Source organism: Lethenteron reissneri, chromosome 39, assembly GCF_015708825.2.
Source record: "Lethenteron reissneri isolate LAM-NWPU_2019-01 chromosome 39, ASM1570882v1, whole genome shotgun sequence".
In the NCBI taxonomy this organism is placed as follows: Eukaryota; Metazoa; Chordata; class Hyperoartia; order Petromyzontiformes; family Petromyzontidae; genus Lethenteron; species Lethenteron reissneri.
The window spans coordinates 4,311,887-4,338,951 of record NC_083817.1 but is presented as its reverse complement, the minus strand read 5'-3'; the positions used below and the strand labels follow the sequence as shown (position 1 = coordinate 4,338,951).

General features: G+C 40.5%; 1 protein-coding gene across 3 annotated transcripts in view; it reads left to right on the top strand.

The window, feature by feature from the left end:
- LOC133352068 (lysine-specific demethylase 4C-like) overlaps window positions 1-25,866 on the top strand; it is a 35,253-nt gene extending 9,387 nt beyond the window's left edge. For 2 of the 3 annotated variants that reach the window (XM_061567806.1, XM_061567804.1), the window contains exons 7-23: window positions 409-512; window positions 1,281-1,418; window positions 6,294-6,514; window positions 8,113-8,246; window positions 9,400-9,680; window positions 10,125-10,280; window positions 10,887-10,995; window positions 12,393-12,568; window positions 13,657-13,870; window positions 14,161-14,237; window positions 14,841-14,896; window positions 15,555-15,663; window positions 18,385-18,573; window positions 19,230-19,400; window positions 21,168-21,287; window positions 23,442-23,534; window positions 24,057-25,866. In XM_061567806.1, the coding sequence (XP_061423790.1) occupies window positions 409-512; window positions 1,281-1,418; window positions 6,294-6,514; window positions 8,113-8,246; window positions 9,400-9,680; window positions 10,125-10,280; window positions 10,887-10,995; window positions 12,393-12,568; window positions 13,657-13,870; window positions 14,161-14,237; window positions 14,841-14,896; window positions 15,555-15,663; window positions 18,385-18,573; window positions 19,230-19,400; window positions 21,168-21,287; window positions 23,442-23,534; window positions 24,057-24,230 (2,522 nt within the window). In that variant the 3' untranslated portion in view covers window positions 24,231-25,866. The remainder of the gene's footprint in view (window positions 1-408; window positions 513-1,280; window positions 1,419-6,293; window positions 6,515-8,112; window positions 8,247-9,399; window positions 9,681-10,124; window positions 10,281-10,886; window positions 10,996-12,392; window positions 12,569-13,656; window positions 13,871-14,160; window positions 14,238-14,840; window positions 14,897-15,554; window positions 15,664-18,384; window positions 18,574-19,229; window positions 19,401-21,167; window positions 21,288-23,441; window positions 23,535-24,056) is intronic. The other variant, XM_061567807.1, reaches the window with a different exon arrangement.
- Window positions 25,867-27,065: the final 1,199 nt, after the last annotated feature.

Genomic DNA, 27,065 nt, shown 5'->3' with positions numbered 1-27,065 from the left:
GACGGCTGCTTGCGTTGTGGCCGAAACGTCGTGAGAATTGTATTTTATTATGTTTAATTTTTATTATTTTAGTATCTCCCTTCTACGTGACTTTACCGAAAGAACCAAGAAGATAGCGGTAGCATGTTTATCGCTTGTTGCAGCGGTTTACGATTCTTATTCAACGGCTACCTTATTGCAGGTGTACAAATATACGTGTCGTCTCCTTTACAATGGGATTATCATATTAATAATGATAAGCAATAATAACCTAAAAAGTATGCTCTTCATCAGAGGGAATGTAATGTGCGCTTAAACATATTTTGTAGCACATTAACCGATTTCAGCATTATCGTTTGGAGTAACCATTAGTTCATATTCATTGATTGCTAATCGTCCGCGTCAATTACTGTTTGCCGTGCAGTGCAGGGTTTTTCCCTGGCAGCTCACAAGGCTGCGATGCCTTTCTCCGCCACAAGATGACGCTCATTTCCCCTTCCATCCTGCGACAATATGGGATCCCCTTCGACAGGGTGAGCATTTCCTTCCACTTACTCATTCTGTCTGTTTTTATACAGCGTGCACAGCTGCTTTGTTACACTTGGTGGAGTGCTGTCTTAAGGCAGAGTACTTGAAAACTGTATGCATTAGTTAATTTGCTTCACAGCTGTGTGCTAAACTCCTTGTGGTTGAAAATGTTAAAATATGCAGGCGTTGGTTTACTGTAAAAGGTATTCGGTGTGAAATAAACTGTCCATAGTAATTTTCTTTGCATAACATCTTGCAGTTAAGATGAGTTGAGTTTTTAAATGGTCAGTTTAAGTGATTCCATTATGTTTTTGTAACTTGACCATTCAAATAATGTATGGAGCACAATTATTTCAGTCTTATTTTTCACAAGTGAACTTTTAAACTGAACATATATATTATGTTTTATTGTCTGCTTGTTTAACTTTTGAATGTAGTCTAGATTTATATATACATGAATAATGAATATCGTCATGCTCTGCTGAGGATATTATACCACATTCACCATTCATTTTTTTCCCCTTTACATTGCCAATTAGAATTGTCACCACGGTAATTCGTCAGCAGTTATGTAATTTGAGCAGTTATTATTAGGACAATCCCCCATGGGGGAGACCATTTTCAAATGCATTGCCTCTTAGTTTCATAATATAAGTAATTCGTTTAGCATTGGACAGCCAGTTCTTGTAAATTTAATTGCAGAACATATCCCTGCATATAGGAGTGCTTGCGATTTATTCCTGGAACCAATGTGATCTATTTTTGTGTGACAGGTGACCCAGGAGGCGGGCGAGTTCATGATAACATTTCCATACGGGTACCATGCTGGCTTCAACCATGGCTTCAACTGTGCCGAGTCCACCAACTTTGCCACATTGCGCTGGATTGACTACGGCAAGCAGTCGACGTTGGTGAGTGTGGGCCGTAGGTGTTGGCACTGTTAGCTATTTTTTTTGGTGGTTTCACATTTCCTTTGCCAAATCATTGTGCAGAGCTGCTGGTGCATGAAATCTGACCAAGCATGCAGATGTGGTAATTGCTGTGAGCTAACGTGAAATTATACGGTCAATATCGCAAGCAGTTTGCTTTCATTTTTGTGCTGTTCGTGTTACAGTGGTTGCCATTGCAGCACTTGTTCCCTAATGCAATAAATTTTTTTCACGGAAGTAACTACTATTGAATATCAGGGAAATATACGTTAGGTTGGTTTAACATGTAGGCTTTCGCGACCAATATCCATAATACAGTTTTTTTACAACATTTACGCGATCTAACCCAAAATAAACTATTATGGATACATTTTGATTTAAAGCTTTCGTGACTTGCAGGGTTTCATATTCTTGGTTCTTTCGGTAAAGTCACGTAGAAGGGAAATAATAAAATAATAAAAATATTAAACAATCAAATTCACACCTGATGATGATTGCTTGTGTTGCAGTCGAAACGTGAGAATTTTATTGTTTTATATTTTTATTATTTTATTATTTCCCTTCTACGTGACTTTACCGAAAGAACCAAGAATATTATGGATACCTTTGGCTATATGTGTGCAGCATTGTATGGGAGTTAAAAGTGAAAACTATGATTGTAATATACTACTGTGGATGGTTTTCACGGTTGTGCTGTTTTGCTCCTTGCTGGGGGAGCTTTGGGAAACATTGATGCTAATATTTAACATTTTGATTTGTATTTGAGATGCAGTGAGGGCATTTTCCCACTGTGTGGCAGCAAACACCACCGAATGGACACGTGCACTTTAAAATAATGGCAAATGTGTACACCATTCTGTCTTGAGGCAATATTGGCATGCATTTGTTTTGCTGCTTGTTGGCGATAATGCCGAATATCATATTTGGGGTTTGTGAGCTCAAATCAATCAGGTTTGGAGTCCTGGGCATCTTGTGAATATTTCTCACAAGTTCTTGCTGCTATTTATTCTCTTAAATTATTGTTTGTTGCTCATTACTACTTAGTTGCTGTAAAAATATTAACTAATTATACTATTATATATGAACACATTGAGCCTTGTTTTATGTGGGTTATTTTCAAACTTGTATATATATTTGGTTGATGTGCCACTTTTCCAAGTGAATTTTAATTGGTTGATGCTTTGTTGCATTGTGTATTGCGAGTGTTGTTTGTGGCCGTATGTTGCCCTTTCCATTGAGTGTGTTGATGTACGCAATGCTGATCTGTGCGTTGCCGTTAGTAGTTTAAAGGGATCCTCCCTGGGGAGGTTTCGTCTTGCCTGGTTGCAGACCACTGCTGCAACCTGAACCCTGGTTTGTGCTTTTAGAGACCTCCGTTACTTCATTTACTCGCATATCTTTTGCCCTTTATTTCCTCAAAGAGAACAAGTGCCTCCTGCATTATTTAATACATTATAATACTTCCAGTGACCATTTTTGTCCTTTTGAGATGATGCGTAAAAATGTGCAGTCCTGCCCAGCACACTCTGACGATTATATTAATTCGTAGCATGTGCACCACGTGCGCCATTCAACACAAATATGGAAATTGTACTGATTTAAATAAATTAAAATTCATTCAGAATGTATCAACCACCATTGCACAACATGAATACAATAAATAGTCATATCAATCATCAGAATAACAATAACTTGGCAAAGTTTAACGATTTAATATGCTCATAAGCTTCATTACTTGCAAATCCGTTGAATTTTGAACTTGATTTTCAAAGCTCATTGGTTCCTAAGGCTCCTTAAAATGATAGATCGTTGTACTTAAAAGCACAAGCAATGAAATGGAATTGAGAATTTGCTCATTCAAATGTGATACAAACTTTGATTCATGCAACTATGTTAAATGCAAATGAGAATGACCAAAATGTTTTCACATTTTAATCCAGTATGGTTTGATAAGTCGTTCGTGATTTGCTTTTGATGATTTTTTGGAGGGGGATGGGAAATAAAAAACATCATAAATGGTATTATGAACTAAATGAAAATTTGAAATCCCATTTTGGGTAAGTCTTCTCAAATTAATAAAGGTCCCGAGCCAGCCTGTCAAGCAAAGTGTTGCACAATCAATAATGTTCAGAGTTTGGAACAGGTGACATAGTTGTAAAGCACTTAATGTGGATCACTGTTGAAGTGAAGTCTCTAAAAATGAGTACTATGGTAATTAAATACCACAAGATCTGGGAATTTCATTAATGTGGAATATTGCTTATTTTAGTTGCTCATAAAACTTGGGGTAATTTGCACAAGGAGAGGATACGAATCCAACAGTGGCGTTTTCATATGTTAGAATTAAAACTGCAGTATTGTTACTATATCTTACGACATATTTTTCATAGCAATGTAATTGCTCAGAGGATGCAATTATTTTTTACAATTTGCATCTTGACTAAAACATTATTGGTACAAATGCGTGTTTGCTGTAATGAACACTCCTTGGAAAGGCCACTCTTAAGCTCCCAAGTGTAATGCGCAACCACCAAGGGTCCCCGTGGTTTCATCTCATCATGACCTTTTTTGTGCGGTGCCTTCTGTGGGATAGCATGTGTAACGCAAACCCAAACCGCAAGGTCGCCCACAATTAGACTGGAAGGTGAACGGGAAAGGTAAATGAGGCTGGGAATTATTGGAAAAACAAACCCTAAACATCGATTATCTCGAAATCCCTACAGAAACAAACACAGCCAAGAGTGACAGCCTGAATTATCCATTGATAATGCAAGGCTAGATGACTCAGTTATTCCTAATGCCCTTAGGGAATTCTTATCTTTTACTGTCAAATAACAGTGTTATTAACGTTCCCTGCAACTCGAGTATGGCATGATAATGTGAACCCCGGCGTGCCAGGTATCGACAAGAAACCAAAGAAATTGGTCGAAGGCAAAAATCGATGCAGCGAACCCATTCCCACATGGCTATCACATTACCTTAACTTTTCTATAACAAAGTTTTCTTTAAAATAATGTTCCCCTAAACCACCGCCACCCTGGTGAATGTCCCTAATTTGAAGGTTTTGAAAAATCATAATCCAGTCTTTCACTCAACTTCAATAATACCTTATAACTATACTTGCTTCATTGAAGCTGTTATTGTGTTACTGTGGCCTGCTACTTTACTTTAAGGTTTGGACATGATGGCCTATATTCTGCAACGTTGTCCTTTTTGTCCCCGGCATGATGGGTTTTGTACGGAGGGTGGCCTTGTGTTGGGGTGAGGTCGACTGCCCACGCATGCAGCATACTTTCTGCCTTGTGCTGACAAGTAATGAAGGATAATATATCTCGGCAATTTCTCCGATGCTGTGCACTTTCACGAACTGTCAGGTTTGCATGGCGATGGGAATATCCACTCTTCAAGCCTCCTAGGAGATGTGTGAGAATGGTACTCGGAGAGTGAAAGGCACGCTATTTGGGTAGTTATTGTTAGCAAATGGTGGGCAAGTGGCAGTACGGGCTTTTATGACCTGGCCACTTTGTACAATAGGACCATTACCATTCTAAAACATCAGTTTAGGTTTTGTAGCTGTCCAGGGCTAGGATTGTGGATAAGTATTTGTTGACCTTTTATTTTTCTTATTTTCAACATCATTCCTTGAAAGTTTGACTGATTCTAAATCTAAAAAGCAACGATTTTTTTCCAGACTGGAATTTATACATAGAGGCACATACTTTTGGCCTTTTTTTGAGATTATGCTTGGATGACGTCCAAGGCTTATATTGGAATATTAAATCTACGCAATGTCCCACAGCTTGGTTGTCTGCATAGGTTTTGCACAAGTATTATGTCTGAGTTATAATACGAAACAAAAATTTGATTAACTTCAGTCAGTCCACAGCTCGGTCGTTCCAATTAATTTTCTTTCAAGGTTGTGAATTTTTTGATGACACTGCCATACAGTGGTGGGCTGCCCTGGAAATAAATGAAAAGTCCATAAAGCAAAAAAGTTAATTAGTCGGTCCTGGAATGTGATGTGGGTCTGAGGATGGGAAATGTTTTGTCATTTAGTTTTCTAATACCTTTTACAGGATAGGGAACTGAACTGCCTTGTCTTCTTTATGTTGCGTTTCTACAGATAGCGCAGTGTTGCATGGCACACATTTGGGTTTCACGGCACATTGTCTAATGTTTGATTTTGTGCACTGTATTTTGAGGATACGATAATAATTTAACATAATTTACTCCTAATGGAGGGAGCTTGCTCACAGCTGACCCTATTACTCAGTCAGTGGGAAAATAAATGTCCTTTGTGCCCTTCTTCAAGGGCTGGCAGCTTTGCAGGCAAGTTTCTCCATAAAAACAACTGTTTTGTGGCCTGCACTATGACTGGAATTTTTTCAATTATTGCTGTTAATTACTAAATGTATGCCAGTGTGCAGCATACCATCGTGTACACCAGCTTGTAAATACCAAATGATTTCGTACTAAATAAAAATTTGAATAAAATAATACGGCTGAAAATTAATGTCTCCATCCAAAGGGACTCGTGTAATAAAAAGAGCTTGCTTACATAATTGTAATAGCAAGTACTAAATCAATGTGGAGTAGAGAATATATTTTTTCAAAGACAAATTTATGGAAATACATCTAATACATGTGCATTCATAAATCTACCATTTCTTGCCACCTTTGCTGGCCTTTATAATCCAACTCATTGTTTAATGTGATTTTATTTACTGTGTGCAGCTCCTAATGGACTTTCTTATCACATCATTGTTCTCACAACAGAATAGAGTGTTGTGTTGTTCTCTGCCCAATTTGTTAATGTGCTTCACGTGGTCGTCGCCACACTCCTGTCTGTGCCTGCAGTGCACCTGCATGAAGGACATGGTCAAGATATCCATGGACATCTTTGTGCGCAAGTTCCAGCCGGAGAGGTACGAAATGTGGAAGCAGGGCAAGGATCAGTACATACTGGACCACTCGCTGCCTACCCCCGAAGCCAGTGAATTCCTCACTGGGAAGGTATTCAAGCTGGAGGAATACCTCGCCACCTTCACGCCAGTCAAGAGGAAGAAGAAGAGGGAAAAGTGAGTTTGCTTGCATTTTACACACTCGGAGCAAAAAGTGCTACCTGGCAGCAGGAGTAGTTGCATTTTCAATCATAGCGAGTGAAATGGAAAAATAATGTAATCGGATAATGAGATCATGGTAAATTTAAAGAAATATGCATTTCTAACATGAAAAATATTCAGTTTTGAGTCAATATTTTGGGCCGTAGAGCCAGTCACTTTTAATAATTTATCCTTTCAGTACAGAAGTCTGCACCGGTGCCTTATGTCCAGGTTCTATTCACCAAACAAAATAAAATCTTGAGTAATTTCTGACTAAGTGGGTAACGTATTGGCATATTCTGCAGTATTTGATGAAGGAAACTCGAACACCAATATTTTTCCCAGCCTCAAGCTTCCACAATTACTCAGCTGCAGGCAGCACAACTTGCATAGTTTGGAGTTGCAGAGAAAATCAATTTGGCATTTTTTTCATTGCTTTGTGCAATTTATTGTTTAAAGCATTGGTAAGTTTCTGTTTATTTTGCACCCTTATCCCCCCCACCTCCATTATTTCTTATTTTATCCTTCACTGTGTCAACACCTCAGTAGAATGTGATTATAATTCTCAGGATATAAAAAGTATCTTGGTGTCGTGAAGGATGTGTTTGATGGTGTTACATGTTTGTAGTGTTATACAAGTCATTACAATCTAATCAAAATATTATGGTGGAATGGCTTAATTATGTTAACCGCATTGTTGTTTGATCAAAAGTCAATATTTTTGTCCCCAGAAAGAAACCTAGATTAAAATTTGCATGTGAAGAGGAGTCTGAGAATTGTTCAAGCACTTATTTATTACTCCAACGTACAGCAACACTCTTTCCAAAACCAACCCCGAACACACGTCCCACAGCCCCTTTTAACTCCTCCATCTCCGCCCTCGCTCCCAATACACATCCGCGTCGGGCACGCCGGTGACGTCGCTGCTCTTTAACCCCTGACCCCCGTCCAGCGCATTCCCGCGCGTGTTATTGGTGCGTGTTATAGTGAGAGCGGAGATGTCGTGTTTGTGTGGTACGTGTCTGTGAGGGTGGCTCGCAGATCCCTTACACATGCATAGCTCTAGGTAATGAATACAGAAAGTGTGTGGTCCCTGGGTAAAGCACAGATAATTGATGTGCAGTCAAAGTAATGATTTTAGAAATATATTTGTCAAAACTTGGCCATGTTTAATTGTATTTCATATCATGTTCAAGTAGTTTCTTACATCAGGAGTATGGTGGTGCCTAATTATTTGCATCAAATTGTTTGCAGCACTAATTGTGTTGATGGGAGCTATTTTCTTTATAGCCTAAACAATATTCGAGCAAATATATTAAATGCAACCTATAAGTCAATATATATTGGTTAAACTCTGGAGGCAGGCTTTGTTTACTGTCATGAGTAAAGAAGAAGAGCAAAAACAATCTTCATATGAAAACGTGCTGTTTTTAAATAAGCTGCCCATTATTTGAGCATAAATCTAATGACTCAGAATGGTAATTAACTTTATTCAGTTGCCAAGCACAGTCTTGAAAATCACGTGACTGCTTCACTTAATCCCTCGTGTTTTTTGCCGTTCCGTGCAATCGCAGCCCGCTGCGCTTCAAGACTGTGCGTGCGAAGGAAGAGGAGGAGGATGAGGACGAAGATATTGATGACACAGAGGTGAAACTGGAGCCTGTCGATGTGAAATCTGAAGACGAAGACAAGTGGGACCCAACCTGGGGTGAGGGCTGCCGCTCATTCGTGTGCATAACGCAAGTCGTTCTTGTCTCAGATGGCATAGCATGTTGAGTGACATTGTGTCATATCAATTGGAGGTTAACATTTGCGAAAAAGTGTTGCAAAGCTTTTAGAGTTCGTCGGTTAATAGCTGATGTCCGTAGTTGGTAAAATGGTTTCAGGGGATAAAATGGTGAAAAGTTGTTTTGGCTTACTGCACATGTTGTCCTTGTTTACTGGACATGTGAAAAAGAGCTTCATAGCTCATCAGATTCTTCCAGTCTAATTAAATATTCTAATAAAGATTATGTTTGCAGAGCACTGATATAATGTTGCATTGCTCTCCCCACGTGTAAATGTATTGGCACTGACTGATTCTGGACATGTAAATGTCATTAAGTAAATTAGTGTAATCCCTCAGCCGTTGTGTTTAATGGATCACTTGCAGGTAATCACTGATGTATCTGGTCTTGTATTGTAAATTAAACTCCACTAGCTCTTTATATTCCCGATTCATTCATAACTCGTTTATGTAATATATATATAGCTTTGAATCAAATTGCCTTATGGTCCATACAGAGCAGTACATTGGCATGACTGGTAAAATTAGTTGCGTTGGAGTTCTCTCAAGGGATCTAGCAAAACAACGCCCCTCCATTTGTTAGCTAATTAAACAATTTGATCATTTCCTGGCTCGCATCACCATGAATACACATAGCCATATCTCGGACATGCATTGAGCGTGTTGGGCCGTAGCCGATTGATGGTCCAGCCTTGTATCAACACAGATGGAGTTCCTTATGCTCAGGGATTGAGCCAGGATGCGTCTGCTGTTGTACGTGCTGTAGTTGACGGTAAACAGGTGTCTGGTGATGATGATGAATGTCAGGCTTTTTCTTTGCAAATGAGTCCTACAAATAAATCTAACGTACATTAAGTTGGCAAGCATACCTGTCAACAACAGACCCTATGTAGCCACAGTACACAAGAAACTTAACTTTTTACTTTCCAGCTGCAGCATATGCACATACACACAACAGTTATTTGATGTGCTCTTTAAGCTTCTTAGCTCAGTGGGCCTTGCCCACAATAAATCTAACCAAAGTAAAATGAATGTAATGCAATGTTTCCTTGCTGTTATGTTACCGTCTTGGCAGATTTGGCAAAGCATATTGAGAAAACAAAAAAGAAACCGCGAGAGAAGCTCCGTGGGAAAGATGCTGCCCCCCCAGGAGGCAAAGCCAAGAAGAAGCAAAAGGAGTTCCCCGTGGATACGCTTCCAGAGCCCGTGCAAGTGGAGGAAGTTCCACAAACTAGTGATGGCCCTCAGAGCACAGCAACGGTGGAAAAACCGAGGGCCAAGCGCAAACTGCTTCTCACACTGCAACCCAAGGTCACCAAACGGGTGGTGTTCAACAAGGATGCTTTTGCTTACCAGGTACGTGGAGTGGAAGCCCCATGTGCGTGCTGGGGCAAGAACGTTACCCCCCCCCCCCCCCCCCCCCCCGATTTGTGCGGTTATTTTTGGTTATGGGATTGTGAACGAGTGTAGAACTTCGTTTGTAAGATTTTATCATTTGTGTTGGAATGCGTTTTGTTACTATTTTGTTACTATGGACATAATGTGGAAATGACTTTTTTGCCCGAAGTAGTTACGTTGTTACCTCTATGGTGCTTAACATTTAAATATGCCTGGTATATAAAAGGTGCTTTTCATGTAAAATGTGTTTTTCATTAAAGTTTCACCTTTTTAAAATGTTTTGCATTCTTAACATTGTTCTAGTTTACATTCTCGCATACAGTACGCACAATCGCTCGTCAACACTGTTGTTTACAGGATTGAATTGCCTTTTCATCACTTGCTGACTTTTTGTATTTTCAGGAGGAATTCATGCAGTTCACGAGCGGAAAGGTAAAGGAGCCGCGTAGAGAGGGCGAGTCGGCCACAGATGCGCTTGAGCTGCTGTCCCCCGGCGAGCTGAGTGAGGGGGAGGCCATGGTCATCGAAGCCTGCATCAACCCAGAGGATGTACTCAAGGTCACCTGATGCCTCCCATATACTCTGCACTTGCACACTCCTGCACATGTCTGGAAATTATATTTTATTTTCTCTTGTGGCTGTGTTTAATACACTTGTGCATCATGCCAGAATGCACCTTTTATTCATCTGTTTCATATCTGAAATCCTATTGTAATTGTCTTCTCAATAGGCATGCAATAATCCATTATTTTGTCATTTTAATTTTTATGCCCATGATGTGTGTATTGAATGTTGCCTGTAAGAAATCAATATTTGATTACATGACTCCTGCAGTTACTAGAGGTTGCTACATTTACCTTAACATAAAAAATATATATTGCATTGACTAGATCCCGAATTTTAGAGACTTCATATTGTCTATGCAAATAGGACTTAACATAACTGCTAAATCCCTGTTTCGTCGATTTTTACAAGGGGGCAAAGATTTACATATCTCTGAAAATAAACTTGAGTAATGATTGTGAAATTTCTAATAGTGGACACGCCTGTTGTTGGGAACGAACGGGTAAAAACAATGTCCTACAAGGTGGACAGTACCCGTGTAGGACCGCGGTTGCTGGTTGTGTGCTGACGTTGCCGGTTGTCGGGTGACGTTTCATCCAGAAGGTGATGGCAGCCAAAAAGCGGAGCAAGAGCCGGCGGCAGCCCCTGAGCAAGCTGCCCATTCGATTCCCCATCTCCGTGGTGAAGCAGGAGTCACCCAGCGATGAAGGTGTGAGGCACTCCGCAGTAATTCATTTTCTAAAGCTGTGAGATTGATTGATAATTAATTCAACACTCACAGAGTCACTCCAGTCACTCGCTCGCTCGCTGGCGGTCGGTCGTCTCATTACTTTTAAAAATATATTTTTTATTGCTGCTGCCATGGATTACTGTTCTTCCACCCATGTTAGGACTGTCTACTAGACTGACTGTTTTGACTCATCCATACTGTGTGCAACTATTTATTGCAGGTCCAAACATGTTTTTCCTTTCGACTTTTTCTTTCCTCACACTGCTCTACTTTGGAATTACTCCCCATCTCCTTTACTCGAATTTTTCATGACCTTGGTTATTTCAAGAAATATGTAATCTCTTATACCATCAATGGTGCTGTTTGTTACTGGTTGCCTGGCATTACATGCCTTTGGGCCTGTGTGAGGGAAACTGTTGTAAAAATTCCACCTGCTGTTTGTTTTCATGTGAGGGGGGGGGGCCTTGACATTGAGGAGGAAGACTGCTCTTTCCACAGTGGGTATCATTGATTGCAAATGGTGTGGATGTCTGCCTGATATTGCGCAACCATCAACATTTTGCTCTAGCAGAATTTTGACTTTTCTGCTTGGTGGCTGGAGGCAGTGGTGATTGATGAAACTCGGTCGGTTTACTGAGCATTGGCAGTAACTTGAATCTCCTTTTATGTGAATTTGCAACCAATTGGTAGTTAATTTAGCAATCTTTTTCTGTTTTCAGTCTTACTTGCTTGTATTAAAATGCATTTGAAACAGGTCTGTAGAGATAAAATATAACCAAGAAATAACTTGTGCAGAGAAAAGCTGATTTTTTAAGCTATCATCATACGTCATTTTAATTTTGAACTGCAGGTAATTGTATGCAAAATCCTTGGCAGCATAACTTGTAAAATATGGTGTTTATTTTATTCTGAGATGTGGGCTGCACATTTTATTATCGTCTTATATCTGAAGTTTACATGTGCTTGGTGCAAATTAGGTGTGCTTTCCCTGGTGTGTTTGAATTATCGTTCGTGTGCACGTGTCTCTCAGGGCGCACACTTGGAAAGGTTTTCCTGTCTTTTTGTCTGCACTTGCTTAATGTGACCCAATCTTTGAAATTAAGGGTTGACCCACATGACCAGAAATTAGGGCTCTCTTGTGGACTTGTCTACAGGAATAATGAGTGTCTTTGTAAAATTAGTTATTTGGGCGAATTAAAACCGTATGTTCTGTCATTCTTCTGTGCTGCCTGTTTAAGTTGTAAAGTAACATAAACACATCTTTGACATCATGCCTAATTTGTATAAGCCGTGAATTCTTCCCCCCCAGTATCAAGTGCCCATCCCATTGTGCCTACCTTGTGCTAACGTGTCTACAAACACAACACTCCTCGCAGAATTGCCGGAAGTGGTATCTGAGGAGGAATCTGAGGCCGAGTCGTGGGCACGGCCACTGGCGCACCTTTGGCAGACCCGGCCGCACAGCTTCCTGGCGGAGCGCGAATACAACGCGGCAGCAGCTCGCAATGAGCCCTACTGTGCCATCTGCACCCTCTTCCACCCCTACTACAGGGTAAGGCGCGCTTATTTTGCCTACCCACACACCACATTATTCACTTGGTACTCTACGCCTCTTTTCATAGCTGCTATGAGGCTTTGCGTTAAGGTTTTTGTTGAACATGCACTGCTTTTGACAGTTTTCTCTATTAAATGTGAAGAGACTCCTGTAGAATGAGTGTATTTTTTGAAAAACAAACTTTTATTCCTTGTCACATTGATTAAATAATTGGAAATAATGTTTTCATCCCCTGTAGTCTCACTCAAAGTTATCCTCAGGTGTCCTAAATTTATCTATGGACTTTCAATTAAAAAATTAGTTTGTGCTCCGTTTTCCTCTGCATTCTGAGAAATAAAAAAAATTGAAGACCTTGACTATGCAGGTATATTGTAAACTCAATACACTTCATGGCCCAATACAGAGTAACATATTCGATTCAAAAGATACATAGGATATAGACATTTGCCTTTTTAAGAGTCATCCAGAGTGCTGGTCTCAGGGGGTATAAAAGTGCTTAGTAACCCAGGCATTCCATTTAACCCCTATTGACATTCTGACCACATTGCCTGCTGCAGTAACAATAGCATTTAACAACACAAATTGGAACATGAAGCAATGCTAGAGATAGCAAGCCTTGTTAGCAGCATGTACATTGGTGAATAATTGGTTAGATTGGCTTTTCCAATCGATAATCGTATAGCCACATTACACATGGATGTTATTTTAACGGTTGCTTTGAGGTGCAGTTGCATTTACAATCTGCCTAAATCCAACGTGTAATTATTTAAAATGTACTGTTTCTCTTGGAAGATGTTATTTAAATTTGTTTGAGAATTTTTATGCGGGGGATGGTATTTTAATTGACCAGCATGAATGTTTGTCAGATACCTTTATACTAGGAATAGTTTTGGTCAATAAAGTTAGCAAAGTGTTACCTTCCTGTTGATGAAACATCTAGTTGCTCTGAGCAACCTTGAGGCTAGAATCGTTCTACTTCTGTAGCACCCAGAAGCACACAAGCATTTTACGTGTCTACATGTGTTTTTCATGCGTACCTATATTACATTTTCGCCCCAACAAAATCCACATTCGTATGGCTTCAGTCGGAAGCCGAAGAAGAGCCCCCCGAGAGTTCAAGCACCACTTCTGGGACGAACGTGCCCACCGTGGGCACACAGACAAAGCCGCTCATCCCCGAAATGTGCTACGCGTCGTGCGGGGAGAACACAGACCCGCTGCCCGGCGGCTCTCTGCTTAATGAGGACGGCACCAGCACCCTCATCTCCTGTGCAAAGTGTTGCCTGCAGGTGCACGCAAGTAAGAGTTCTCTCCCCCACCCTTTGCTCACCTCTGTCTTGTCGACTGTGTACATCTCTCAACCTAAAAAAAACCCAGCTTTTTGCGAGTGGCACTGGTGCTTGAGTTTTTGTTCGGCGCGGCACGTTTCTTGTCTGTGTACGCGTGCACGCGCGTGTGAGAGAGTGCTCGGCTCGATTAGTGGCGAGCTTTGTTGTGCTGCCATAATGGCGGTGGCTGGCCTCCCTTGGTAATTGGTTTTTGCGTGCTGTAATGGTGTGTCGTGATGGCTGTGTGGTTTGCCGTGACAGGTTGTTATGGGGTCGGGGCACAATCCTTGTCAGATGGCTGGAAATGCTCTCGATGTGCTGCGGAGGCCTGGACTGTGGTGAGTCCATTTTACTTCTTTTGCTAAAATGTTTTAGTCTGAAGCTACATTGCAATATTCCATCACTGAAATAGTACCTCCACTTAAGCATAAACCTCAATCAAATATACTGTAATTTCAATGTATTATTCTTTAATGTTTTCATAATGTCAAAGTTAACCAGACTTGATGTCAGTATTGGAGGTAGTATCTATTTTAATATTTGTTTCGTATATGTTAGGGTTAGGACCTGCAAAGGAGAGGGATATGTTTTGAAGCCAAATTTGCATTTTATTACATTCTGCTTTTATACAATTTACCTGTCTCCAGCAATAATTATTTAGTGCTCAATCGTGGTGTCACTTAATGCTTAACTAGCTACAGCAGTGCTTATGAGTGCGAAATGCAACATATGTATGCTTCATTTGTGTACAATTTTTATGTAAAAATGTTTCAATATCTAATTGTATATATTTCTTAAATCAATTCTTTTTGCTTTGCCAGGTTTTTTTTGTGTCGCGATGCCTATTATGGATGTCCCTTTTAATGTGCAACTGGTTGTTGCTACTAAATCCATTCGTTTTGCAATTATTGTGTAATTTGTGCTTGTTTGCTTTATCTTAGGATTGCTGCCTGTGCAATTTGAGAGGAGGCGCCCTCCAACAGACCACAGACAACAGGTACGGAGCAGCAGCCGTGGTCTCCATAGGGCCACAGCACGCAGTACCAAACAGCTCGTATACCTTAATATGTTATGGTAGCAGAAGTCTTTAGTTTGATGCATAGTGCACCTAGTCGCACCGTTCCGCAGGCTATAAACATAGCATATTTAGTCATATACACGGTCCAAATCCATTTAGGTGCAAATACTTTTCGTCTCCGAAGTGTTTTAGTGCCGCTTCTTCAATTACCTTTTGTGATTCAAAACAAACATATGCTTAATGGGTTTTACGGATTGTAAATAAAACAGTTTGATTCATTTTCATACATGCCTTCCTCTGGGTAAATAATAATTTTGCAGGTTTTACATTTTGATTGGCAGGTATTCTCGTAGGGCAGTAATTTATTCCTGATCTTAAGATGTTAATTATTTTGCACTTCGATGCTTGCGATTGGTTAGAAGTGCAGTCCATGTGGAATTTGCGTGCACCACAAGACGCACGTCGATTTGAGTTGCGCTTGTGTGGCCGCAACACTCGGATGTGATGTTGTCTGGCAGATGTTGTTTTTTTGCACGTGCAGTTTTTTGCGCCCGGTTACCACGTTTGATATGCTCCGTTGTGGTGTGGGCGGGCGTTCTTGACAAGCGGGTGTCGTATGTCGTGCGACCATTTACAGATGGGTGCACGTGATGTGCGCGGTGGCAGTGACTGAGGCGCGCTTTGTGAATGTAATGGAGAGGAGACCAGTGGACATCAGCCGCATCCCTCCTCCCCGGTGGAAACTGGTACTTGTTTGATTTTACTTGGTTTCTTATTGATATGCTATCGTAAGGTGGAGCAGAGCAGTGCAGGATAGTGGTTAAGCGCACCCTTACCATGAGCTCGATGACCAGAGTTCGATTCCAGTCTACTATCGTCAGTGGCGAGTGACATCTGGACTGGTCCAGGACACACCCCCAGCTTCATCAACCTCTACACTGACCATTGTGGTGAAGTAGAGTCAAACAGCCCCTATCATATTTCACATGGGCAAGTCTTCATCCAGCAGTAGATTGACAAAGGATTGTTAATGCAGTAAGGCTAAATTAGATCATCATACTCGATTCGAAAAGCATTTTGTTTGAACTCAAATACAACCCAACATGCTGAACCTTGGTACATTTTTAGCTCATGGTGCTTGAGCATTTCATAGCTCAGGTTTACAATGACATCTTGGTTTGCATGTAGAGCAGAATTATTTGCAGTTGCGGAAGACAAATCTGAGCGTTCATGAGGCTGAAAATGTTAAAAAAATTATTGCATCTACAACATATTTGTCTGTACATGTGCGTTTGTAAACAGCTGGCAAATGTTAATGCTGCAGAGGAATTCTGCCAACCATTAAGGGACAGGGCCTGATTAGTGCACAGACGTTGGCAATCCAGTTCACGCAGGCAGGGAGAGCTCGCCGGACATTAAATGTGCTTTTAACCTGGAACGCACCCAGTTACAGATCCTCTTTAATCAGAGCAAAGTCATTAGCATCCGACGCCGTCTGTCCGCCACACTATGAGCTGTTTTGCAGTCCCGCTTTGGAGACTTTCTGTTGAGCAGCTGCTGCTCTGCGCGCTTGCCTAGCACTCGGGATGCTTTGCTTGCAAAACTAACGATCGTTTTAGCTCACTGTCACTGTAAAAAATTGCATCGCTTTTTTATGTAGTCACCTTTTAACCGAAATACTTTGTGTTTTATTGGCTGCCGTTAGCCAAATGGAATTAAACTGTTTGTGGTGCACGCTGAATCTTGCTGCAGGTGATGAAAAATAAATGGCCAGAGTTGTTCATCTTTGTTTTACTTGCGTAAATTTGGTCGGGTTAATCAAAATAGACACCACCTATATCATTGCCTTGGTGTATATTTTATGTTTCAGGGCTATACAATTGAGGCCAATAAATATGCCCTTTTAGCCATCCTCAAGGAAATCTTTCTGATTGCTAGTCCTCTTTGCTTCCCCGTGTGTGTGGGTATTTGTGGGTTGTTGGAAACTAAGAATGTTTTTTTTTATACAAATGGTTTGTTTTTAGAAAGTAAATTTATAGGATTGTTAGTAAGAAGGCTATTTTTGCACTGACGACTTCAATGCACTTAATGTTTGGTAATTTATATATGATTGTCGTAAATAATCTATTTTAGCATTTTTAATAGCTGTCTACGGAGACTTTGCCCAATTGAGTGCCGTTGGCTGCCTGTCAGGCTTGTTTTGCATGACATCTAATCCTTTTCGCTGCACGTTCATTTGGCTTTCACAATTTTGAGGACTAACATAAATTATCCATAGATTAATTCGTTATTAAATGGTGCCTTTTTTGAACTGTGTGTACTTTTCCACCAACTCCTTGAGTGACTTAAAAATGTAGTTAATACCGCCGCTGTCTGCTGTGGCTCATGCTCGTTTGACATTTAGCTGTCAGTAACTCCGCTCTGGGTGTGTTTTTGCTGTCTTTTCTTGGATTTTCTGTTTGCACATAGTAACTTTAAGATGTTTTCTTGTTCATGTTTTTGTTTGTTGCGGTTGCACCCGATTTCAAGAGCTGAATGGCTCACAGGGCTATACCTAATAAATGAACTTGAGCGGGTACTCTTTTGCATAGTTTCCAGTGGTCATGTAGGCACCATCTTTGTTTTAGTGATAGTCTTAGTCTGTGGATTTTTAATTACATCATTTTCTTGGTCTTAGTTGACTAAAGCATTAAAAAACAGTCCACTTATAAAATGTTGGTGTGAGGGGCACGCAGGTTCCCCGCCGAATATTACCGGGTCGTTAATTAGTTAACTTGGCGCACTTCTAATACATTTCACTCAATATTCTTAGTCTGCGTCCTCATTCAGACAAGTTAACTTTCTCCCGTTACGACAATGCTTGGGTCTTTCGGTAGTTGTAGAGTCATCGTCACGCTTGACAATATTCTTGGTCATCGTTGACTTAAATAAAATGTACGTTGACATATACGTAGCCAACCGGAAGTGTGGGGGAAAGGCAACAAACAAATATTAACATGTGCTTATCATTTTCATAACTTTTAATCGATTCATACATGCCTGATTGATGACTAGCATTGTGAGCATAAGTATTGATTTCACCAAGTGACTTAGGCATGATAGCTCATGCCTGTGAGCAAGCATTTATAGGACGCAAGTATTTATTGATTTGTGAAACTACCAGACAAGTTTCGATTTAAAGCTTTCGTGACTACAGGGATTCATCTTCTTGGTTCTTTCGGTAAAGTCACGTAGAAGGGAAGTAATAAAATAATAAAAATAAAACATAATAAAATAATATAGTATTTATTTTTATTATTTCCCTTCTACGTGACTTTACCGAAAGAACCAAGAAGATAAGATACCAGACGAGTGTCAAAAAGCATTATAGCTCGTCAGATTCCTCCAGGATAAATAAATGTTCTGATTCTGAACTAAACAGAAAAAGCAAGTTGTAAAGAAATAAAAAACAACGTTGTCGTTTGCAGAAATGCATCTTCTGCCGGAAGCAGCATCGGAAGGTGCAGGGGGCGTGCGTGCAGTGCTCGTACGGCCGCTGCCCGACGCCGTTCCACGTGACGTGCGCCCACGCTGCCGGTGTCCTCATGGAGCCTGACGACTGGCCGTACGCCGTCTACATCACCTGCAGCCGGCACAAGACCGGCACGCAGGGCACGGTATGAGTGGGTGGGCGGGGCGGCTAAAGGGTCCTGCTTATCTCCACGTGTGAACACCGTGTTTCTGGACTGTAGGAATATAGCATGCACGTAAAAGCTATTTACCCTTGGCTCTGGCAATTTGGTTAATTGTTGTAATTTAGTTTTTTGTCTAGCTTTTACAAATTCCTTTTGTACTGTTTCTATTTTTCTTTTTTTCATAGAGTTTTGTTTACCCAAGTAATATGAATGTAGACATTGCCATAGCATTTGCATAATTGGTCAGCAATTCTCACACGCTTGATTCATGGTGGGCATTGTGAGCGTAAGTGACGATTTTACTGAGCGATCACTCCTGTGATCAAGCATTTAAGAGGCAAGTGTTTCTTGATTTGTTAAACTCTGAAATCTTTTCGGTTGTGAGGTCAATTATTGGCAGTACTGAAGGTGGGTTAATAAGTCCATCTATGCAGACTTTTAAGTGTTATTAGAATCATGTGATTGTATTTTCTCTGGGACCTGCTCTTTCCTCCATATGGAAAATACTTCAATGCAATCGACCAAACACCCTAATGCAATGAATGGCCTTCCTAAAATATAGTCCTGATGATATGCTTTCCTGTGGGATGTTTGCTGCAACATATCTGTTATTGAACAGCCACGTGTTTTGCCAACAGAAGAGCAGAAATGCCCTGCAGGACGTAACCGTCGGACAGACCGTCATTTCCAAGCACAAAAACAGCCGCTATTATCATAGTAACGTGATTGGCTTGACCACGCAGACCTTCTACGAGGTCAATTTTGATGATGGATCGTACAGCGACAACCTTTTCCCCGAGGATATAACGGTGAGAACGCTGCGAGAGGAGTGATAATGTGCGTCTCTTGGCACATACAATTCACTCATGGGAGAATGCTGTTTCTTTTGGCCTGCTCTCTTTTTAGCTAGAAAACGTTCATACCATTTTAATAACGTTGCCAAGTTGGTGCGTTTCTGTACTTTTATGACACAGCCCTGATGGACTCTGGGAAGTCAATGGGCGATTTACAATGACAGCTTGAACAGCCATTTGATAATCCACAACTCCAGCTTAATTCCTTAACATTATTCCTTAGTGCTTAAAAGACTTAACGTCATGTTGTTCTCCAGCTACTCAACCTATTTTTCTCTCCTGCACATTATGTCCCTGGACTCGCATCCCATTGAACAGGTCAATAACATTAATTATATAGGAGTTATCTTGCACTCAAAACTGTCCTTGAGGGCCCACATTGATAATGTGCCCAATATGATAAAAAAAAAATCAAATTTGATTCCTCCACGGAAATAAACTGTCATTTCGTCAAAGGCCACCATCCTCTCCCCATCTTTGACTATTGTGACATCATCTACTGTCTATTCTTCGAAATCACTTTAAAACGTCTTGTTCCATTATACCACTGGGTCTTCTGCTTTGCCCTTGACGCCCCCGATAGAATGCATGATTTCAACCTCTAGATCCCTTTCAATTTATCTCCCCTTGACAACCGAAGAGACCACCACTGGGCTGTCTTTATTCTAAAAGTCCTTAAACAAATGTGGCAAATATCTAAAGCACCTCCTAATCTGATAAATTCCCAGTGGGGGCAGCCTCTTCCTAGTAAAAAAAAAAAACCAGTTTTTATAATACTAGGTTTGGTGATGCATCCTTCCACACTGCCGCACGTTATTGGAAATGCCCTTGTGTCTGAGCTCGGGTTCGGCTCATCCACAAATTCAAATAAACTCCGAATGCACAGTTTTGTTGATGCACCGGTACCCAACCCATTAGCTGTTACTTTCGGCATTCCCGTGATGGTTACGTTGTTTTATTCGCTCGATTGTGTTTGCTTAGTCTTGAGCGCATATTTACTACATCCTTGTTTTTGTTGCAATGTTTCTATTTTGGTGCGGTATAGTTTATTTCGTCAATATTGTAAATCGTTCTTTCAGCAGTTTTTGCCTGCACCTTGTAATGATTTTTGTCCCTGTCTGCACAACTTTTATTTGTTCATACTGGAATACTCTGACGAGCTTATACTTTTCTTTCACAGATGTCCAGTAGTTCTTGTGCTGTGGTGATGCACCACAGATCTCTCTTGCTAACTTGCTAAAAAGGACCTTTATGAATTGTACTAGTCTGTTGTCAAAACTTTTTGACCAGCTTGTTTAAATCTACTACTTGATTCCTTTTTGCGTTTTGACGAGTGCTATAAATTTTCAATCATACTAAATACATGGTGATGAATGCCCAGAGCAGATTGCGCTTGTTTTTACGATTTAATCTAAGAAACAGATTACTCAGATTTATTAGCATTTTATTGCCACTCAGAAAACATAAAATGTAAATTAAAAAGGGGGGGGGGGGTTATACTTCAGGAAAAACAGAGGCGACAATGTGATTGTATTGCTGCTCTAAACGAGTGTTATCTTGCAGTGTAACAACAAATATAATTAATGAGTTGTGTGTCTTTGTTGCCATGAGGTTGGCAAGCTAGTTGCTGAATGTTATCATGTGGGGTGGGGTGGGGTGGGGGGAGGTGTTGAGCGTGGTTTCTGTAGTAAAGTTTATTTGTTGCTGGTTTTTGTTGTACAGAGTCACAATTGCCTGGTGCTCGGTCCGCCTGCGCCTGGCGAAGCAGTTACCGTGCGTTGGACCGACGGTCAACTGTACGGAGCCAAATTCGTTGCGGCTCACTCCATGCAAATGTTCCAGGTGAGAAGAAACGTTTCTCTCGGGTGTCTTTTTTTGCGTGTGGGGAGTAGTGACGGGCCTGGTTAATCCACTATGCCGCAATGCTTGTTTACCTGACCTTTTAATTCCTGACCATGGTCCTCTGTGGCAGGCAATATCTGAACTTTCCCTGTCCTCCCCCCACCTAGGTCTCAAATCGGCATAAATGAGAACTTGGTGTCTGAGCCGGCACTGCTGAGATATTTCTGGGTTTTAATCTCGGCAGCTGCTTGTAATGAAGCCATGTTCCCACGTGTAGCCAGGCTACCAATAAGTGAACAAAAGAATGATTAATTAGTTTTTTAATAATTAGACAATCTCATGAGTGTTTGGGGGATAGTGTATCCTGTTCTGACCCATGGAGCACACTGCAATTCTTCATCTCATGGCTTAACACTGATGGCACAGTTGGAATAAATTCTGGGTAGAGACATTAGTATCTGGTGTAGCATATGGACATCAGTACTGAGGAGCTTTGGCGACTAAGTTGTTGTGCTGCCCCGTCACTCCTTTGCATGTTATGCTGCCCTTAATGGGTGCTCACTGGCACAATTTAGAAAAGTTGAAATCGATCAAGGCAGCTTATCAATATTCCAGAAGAATAAACATAGTAGCCTGTCCTGTTTCCTGTATTGACAAATGTATCAGAATGCATATCTGGACTTGCTCTGATAGACAGGAATAGGAGTACATGGATCTGGGAGCAAGTAAATGGACTCTAGAGTCAGACATGCTGACTCTAGAGAAAAGTAAATGGACTTTGGTATGACACAGACCAGATTGTTATTGGTGGACAATCGTGGTGATGGAATAGCAGCCGAAGGAGAGAACACAACTGAGAAGATGGAAATTGTGGAGACGAACCTATGACATCAGTTCTTGTGCAAGAGTGATGTGATGGCTTTCATCTAATATTAGATGTACAAAGGCTGGTAATGAATGATACTGCCCTGCCCCCCTGTATTCTCGTGATAAATAAGTTGTATTATTCTGTGTACGACATGAGTGTTAAAGCATATATTAATATATGAACTAAGAAATCTGATCATTTGTTACAATCAATCGGAACGCATCTTGTAATTTATTTTCATTTTATTATTTAGTTATTTTCATTTCATTATTTATATTTTTCATCTACGTGACTTTACCGAAAGAACCAAAGAGTATGGATCCTTGCAGTCACGAAAACTTCAAATCTAGAAGCATCTTGTAAGGTTAAATCAAAATGGTGGTACATTGTTAAAGGGAAGGAAAATGTATTAATATCGTCAACAAATTAAGTAGTTATCTGCTTATATTGAGCATGGAGGGCAGTACTCATTTGTTTACAGCACTGAGCCAGTGGTTTAAGTTCTGCATTTGGATGGAAGGGGCGAGTCGTCCATATGACAACCCTGAAGGTCTGATGGGCCGAGTTAACCCGCCCCCCCCGCCTCCCCCAGGATTTGAACCCACAACCTTCTGGCCACGAGCCCCTTCTTGTCCTGCTGAGCCACCTGTCCAGTTAATAATATATTCAAAATAAGTTTTGTATAATATTTGTTATGTTATGGTATATTTTTATGCTCTGCAATACAGTTCTTTCATTGTAATTTTAATAACTTTTCTTTTATAAACATTAGAAATAATATTTGTGCCTCCCTTGATCTTATTTTCGTTTTAAGTGAAGGTATTCTTTATATCAGAGCCGTCTCTGTTGAAACCCCAACAGAAAATTTAATTTCAAAGACATTCTGCCAACAAGAGGCTAGAAGGTTACAAATGGCACTTGATTGAGTGTTAGAACTGTGGCACGTTTTCACATTGTGTGCACAGGTGACAAATTGTGGAAAATTTTCAAGGCCCAAATATTGAATTGTGCCCAAGTTATATTAGCTGTCAAGAATTGCCAATTGTTGTATTGATTGTTCCACTTATGTCTCATGCTGACCACTTGATAATGAAAGCTGTAGTTTGTGTGAAGGATGTCCTTTACATTGGAGCTCCTTGGAAAGCGCTGTGAGTAAATGTTTACAATCAGGCATTTGGGTTTTTTCTGCATTCTTGTTTTTGCCATTTGCTAACAATGATTGATAGGCATGTCATTAGAAGGCTTTGGATTCTATCCTCTTGACTTAGAAATGTCATGTGTCACAGGTTGAGTTTGAAGATGGCTCCCAGAACACTGCCAAGCGAGAAGACATTTATACATTGAATGAGGACCTCCCAAAGAGGGTCAAGACAAGGCTGGTAAGATGTTAATTTTGGAACAACCTTGACAAACAACCATGCATTTGCAGACACTCAGCAGTCACAATATAAGTGTTTTTATTTAATGACATTTTCCATGAAAGCCTGTGATAAGTTGTATAATTTGCAGTTGTCCAGCAATGTCCTTTTCTGGATTACCTTTTAAAGGTGTTTGTGCAGAAAAACACGTTTTTTTTAGAAAACTCACGTGCCTGGGTGATTGATTGTGCAGTGGTTTGCACACCACCTTTCAAACCCAGCAAATGCAGTTTGATTCTTTACCATAGACAACTTTAGCGCCAATTAATCATGGGGCACATCTCGGTCATCTCGCCTTCAAATGAGTACACGTCGCAATTTGCAAATCGGCACGAAAGAGACAAATAGCAGCCAGGTATGGTTTTGGCCACAACACTCCTTTGTGTAGTTTGTAATCCGTAAAGTGCTCATTAACAACACTTGTACCGACAGTGTATGATGCTAAACATGTGGTATTATATCTCTCTGTTGGCGTGCATACAGTCGCAGGCTTCGGACATGCGATATGACGACGTCTTTTACGGCAAGATGGTGGCGCAGGACTCGAAGCGACAACGTGTGCTCAACCCCAAGTACTCCGAGGACTACGTGGAACACACGGCCTATCGCTCATTCCTCGAGCAGGCCTTCCCTGGCCAGCCACGCCCGGGACCCTAGCCTGGGCAATTAAATTTTACCCCAGGCCAGTAATCAAAATCTAAAAAAAAAAATTCAACAAATATTCACACATCTTTCTGGAGGAGGTCATCATGCAACATCCAAATTATTTTTTAAACTGCAGAGGCTTTAGACCTTTTCTTTGATTTGGAGGACATGCACATTGCCGTTACGTCATGTTTGCCCCAATTCTCAGGCATCGAAAGAGCCTTGTATAAAAGCCCCTGACCTCTATACGTCTACCATCCACTTGTTCCCTCTTGGTTGCCAAGACAATGTCAGACGGAAAGCTGTAAAAGATGTCTCCTCTCTGTAGCCCCTTTATACTTAATACGTTGTTTTGGGATGTAAATTTATATTGTACAAATGTTCTTGCACATAGGTGCATTTTGTGTGAATGTATTGATACATTAGCTTCTGTTTATTACAGTGCACATTTTTTTGGAACATGTTTAGAAATGCAATTGTCATCTTTACTTCAGTATGCTCTGCAATTGAAACAATGTCAGATTGCGTGTATAGTTCCACCCTGTATAATGTGTTAAACCTTATTTACAGTACATCTTATTTTTTTCAAAAGAAAGTTAACTCTCACGTGTTTTATTTTTCTCATGTATTAAGGTTTTTTCATGTAACATAGTATTTGCAGAATGTAACATTACAGAATGTAGGCTGAAAATACCATGTTTTTCAACCTGCATTGTTTTGGTTTTATCCTTAAAAGAAATCCCTGATTTTGAGATGGTCAGAAACTCACGACTGGGTTTTTACACTGGCATATTTCTCAATATTTGAAAACTCTTCGCATTGTACCTACGCACAGTTTGAGCTTTAATACTGAACTGTCCATGTGTGAATGAGTTTATTGGTACATTTGGAACGTGTGGATTGTAATATAGGAAAACAACTCGTGTCAAAATTGACTACACATTTTTGGGAACTTTGTGTACATGGCCAAGCTTATTTAAATTTGTTTGCATATTTTTTCGTTAACCAGAATATTGGTATTTTATTTAGAACGACTTATGTAGATTTGTTAATTATAGTAATTGCACGTGTAATTTTCCATCCCTTCAATTTTAAGAGCTTGATTTGGCAAAGAGCAATTGTAGAAATGGAGGCTTTTTCAACGTAACTTTTCCAAACAGGAAAGAGCGTTGCCCATAAGGAATATTTAAAAAAGATTAAAACAAAGTCTGGTTCCAAAGTGTTTTAACCCACGTGAAAAAGCACTTATGAATTGGCTGAGCTAGTCTTTTTTACTTTGACCCAGTAGAGCATGCTTTTTGTACATTTTTTTCTTGTTAATGAAATCTTTGAAGGCTATTCTGAAATCCAAGGTTCATTGATAAACGTGCATATTGAAATTGTGTAGTGTCTTTTATAACGTTGAGCATTTTATCCAGGGGTCTCGTGTGAATACTGGTGGGAAAGACGTTAAAAAGGGTATGTGCAACCTTGGACGTACGATTACCATTGTCTTATTCGGCTTGTAAAAATTGCGACATTCTTCCCATCCACGTGTAAAAATAACTACTATGTGATTGGTAATATTGTTTAAATTCCACATGGCAATTTCTTTCCTATTTAATACATGTCTGTGTTAATAAAGATGATATGTTGGCTTCACATTTAACAGTTTTGTATTGGTCTTTGTAAGTAGGAGCTACTTGCCATCGTACCTTCGATGCAAATTTCTAAATTAGTGGCACCACACTCATTAACGCCTCTACCCACGTTGAGTAGGTCTGACTGTCATGCCATCCATTCGTTGTTCAATTGCCACACTGCCTGAATTGAGAACTCATTTCTTTAGAACTTATTTTTGTATGAAATGTGTTGTCCTTCGCCCCACACCTCCGATTGGCACAGTTGGCTACGTATGATGCAAAATAAGTTATACAAACTGCCAGGTCACAATTGCTTATTTCCTCGTACTGCTCGACTTTGGAATGTTCCATACCATTGTCCTTTTTCCCCAAGTTCTTCATAACCTTGCTCAATGAAAGAAACTAACTCTCTTACTCCTGTTGTATTGCTGGCCGCCGTTTTGGGATTTCGAATCTGTCCCTGTGCTTGGCAACGGATAAAAAAAATAGTGAAAACCTTGCGCTACAGTGAACTTGATACGAAACACTTGTGTGAAAACATGTTCTCAACGTTATCAAACTGGCAGTGCTGTCACAAATGTGCACGCTGTTACACTTCCATGCTCTTTTTTTTCCCCTCAACCTCGAAAAAAGTAGGTGCTTGTTAAGATGTCCCTGAAACGTTACAGTGACGTATCTGTCCAAATTGTAGTGTGCCGAGTTCTGTCGAGCTCGTGAGGGCTCAACCCCACGGGACTCCAGGTCACCGAAGACTCCCATGCTTCGCCTGCCATTCCGAGTGGTAGAAAAGAGAAAAAAGCCCCGTGCCATTGTGTGCGAGACCCATTGTGCCGAGCGCAGTCTGCTGGCCGGCATTGCTTTGTGAGCGCTTAAGAGCCCACTATGCCAAGAAAATTGCAGGGTTTTATTTGTCATCAGAGGCTGTGTTTGGATTGCCGTCTGCCTTGTAAGAATCTTGTAGACGATGAGATTGGAGCCTTTCACAAAATAGGATCACCAAAAGAGCGGATTAATGAACCCTGATATGGTATAATTTAAAAAGAAATTGCAGACTGTCAATCCACTGCTCGATGAAGCCCTCTCGTGCTTTTTGTTATCCTTGGGGATTGCTAGACCATACTTCACCACTGGTGAGCATAAGTTGGCGACTGCATCACCGGTCCCCCACATTCAGTCTGTATATACAGTTATTCTTAAAATGTTAGCTTGTTCTGGAAAAATAATG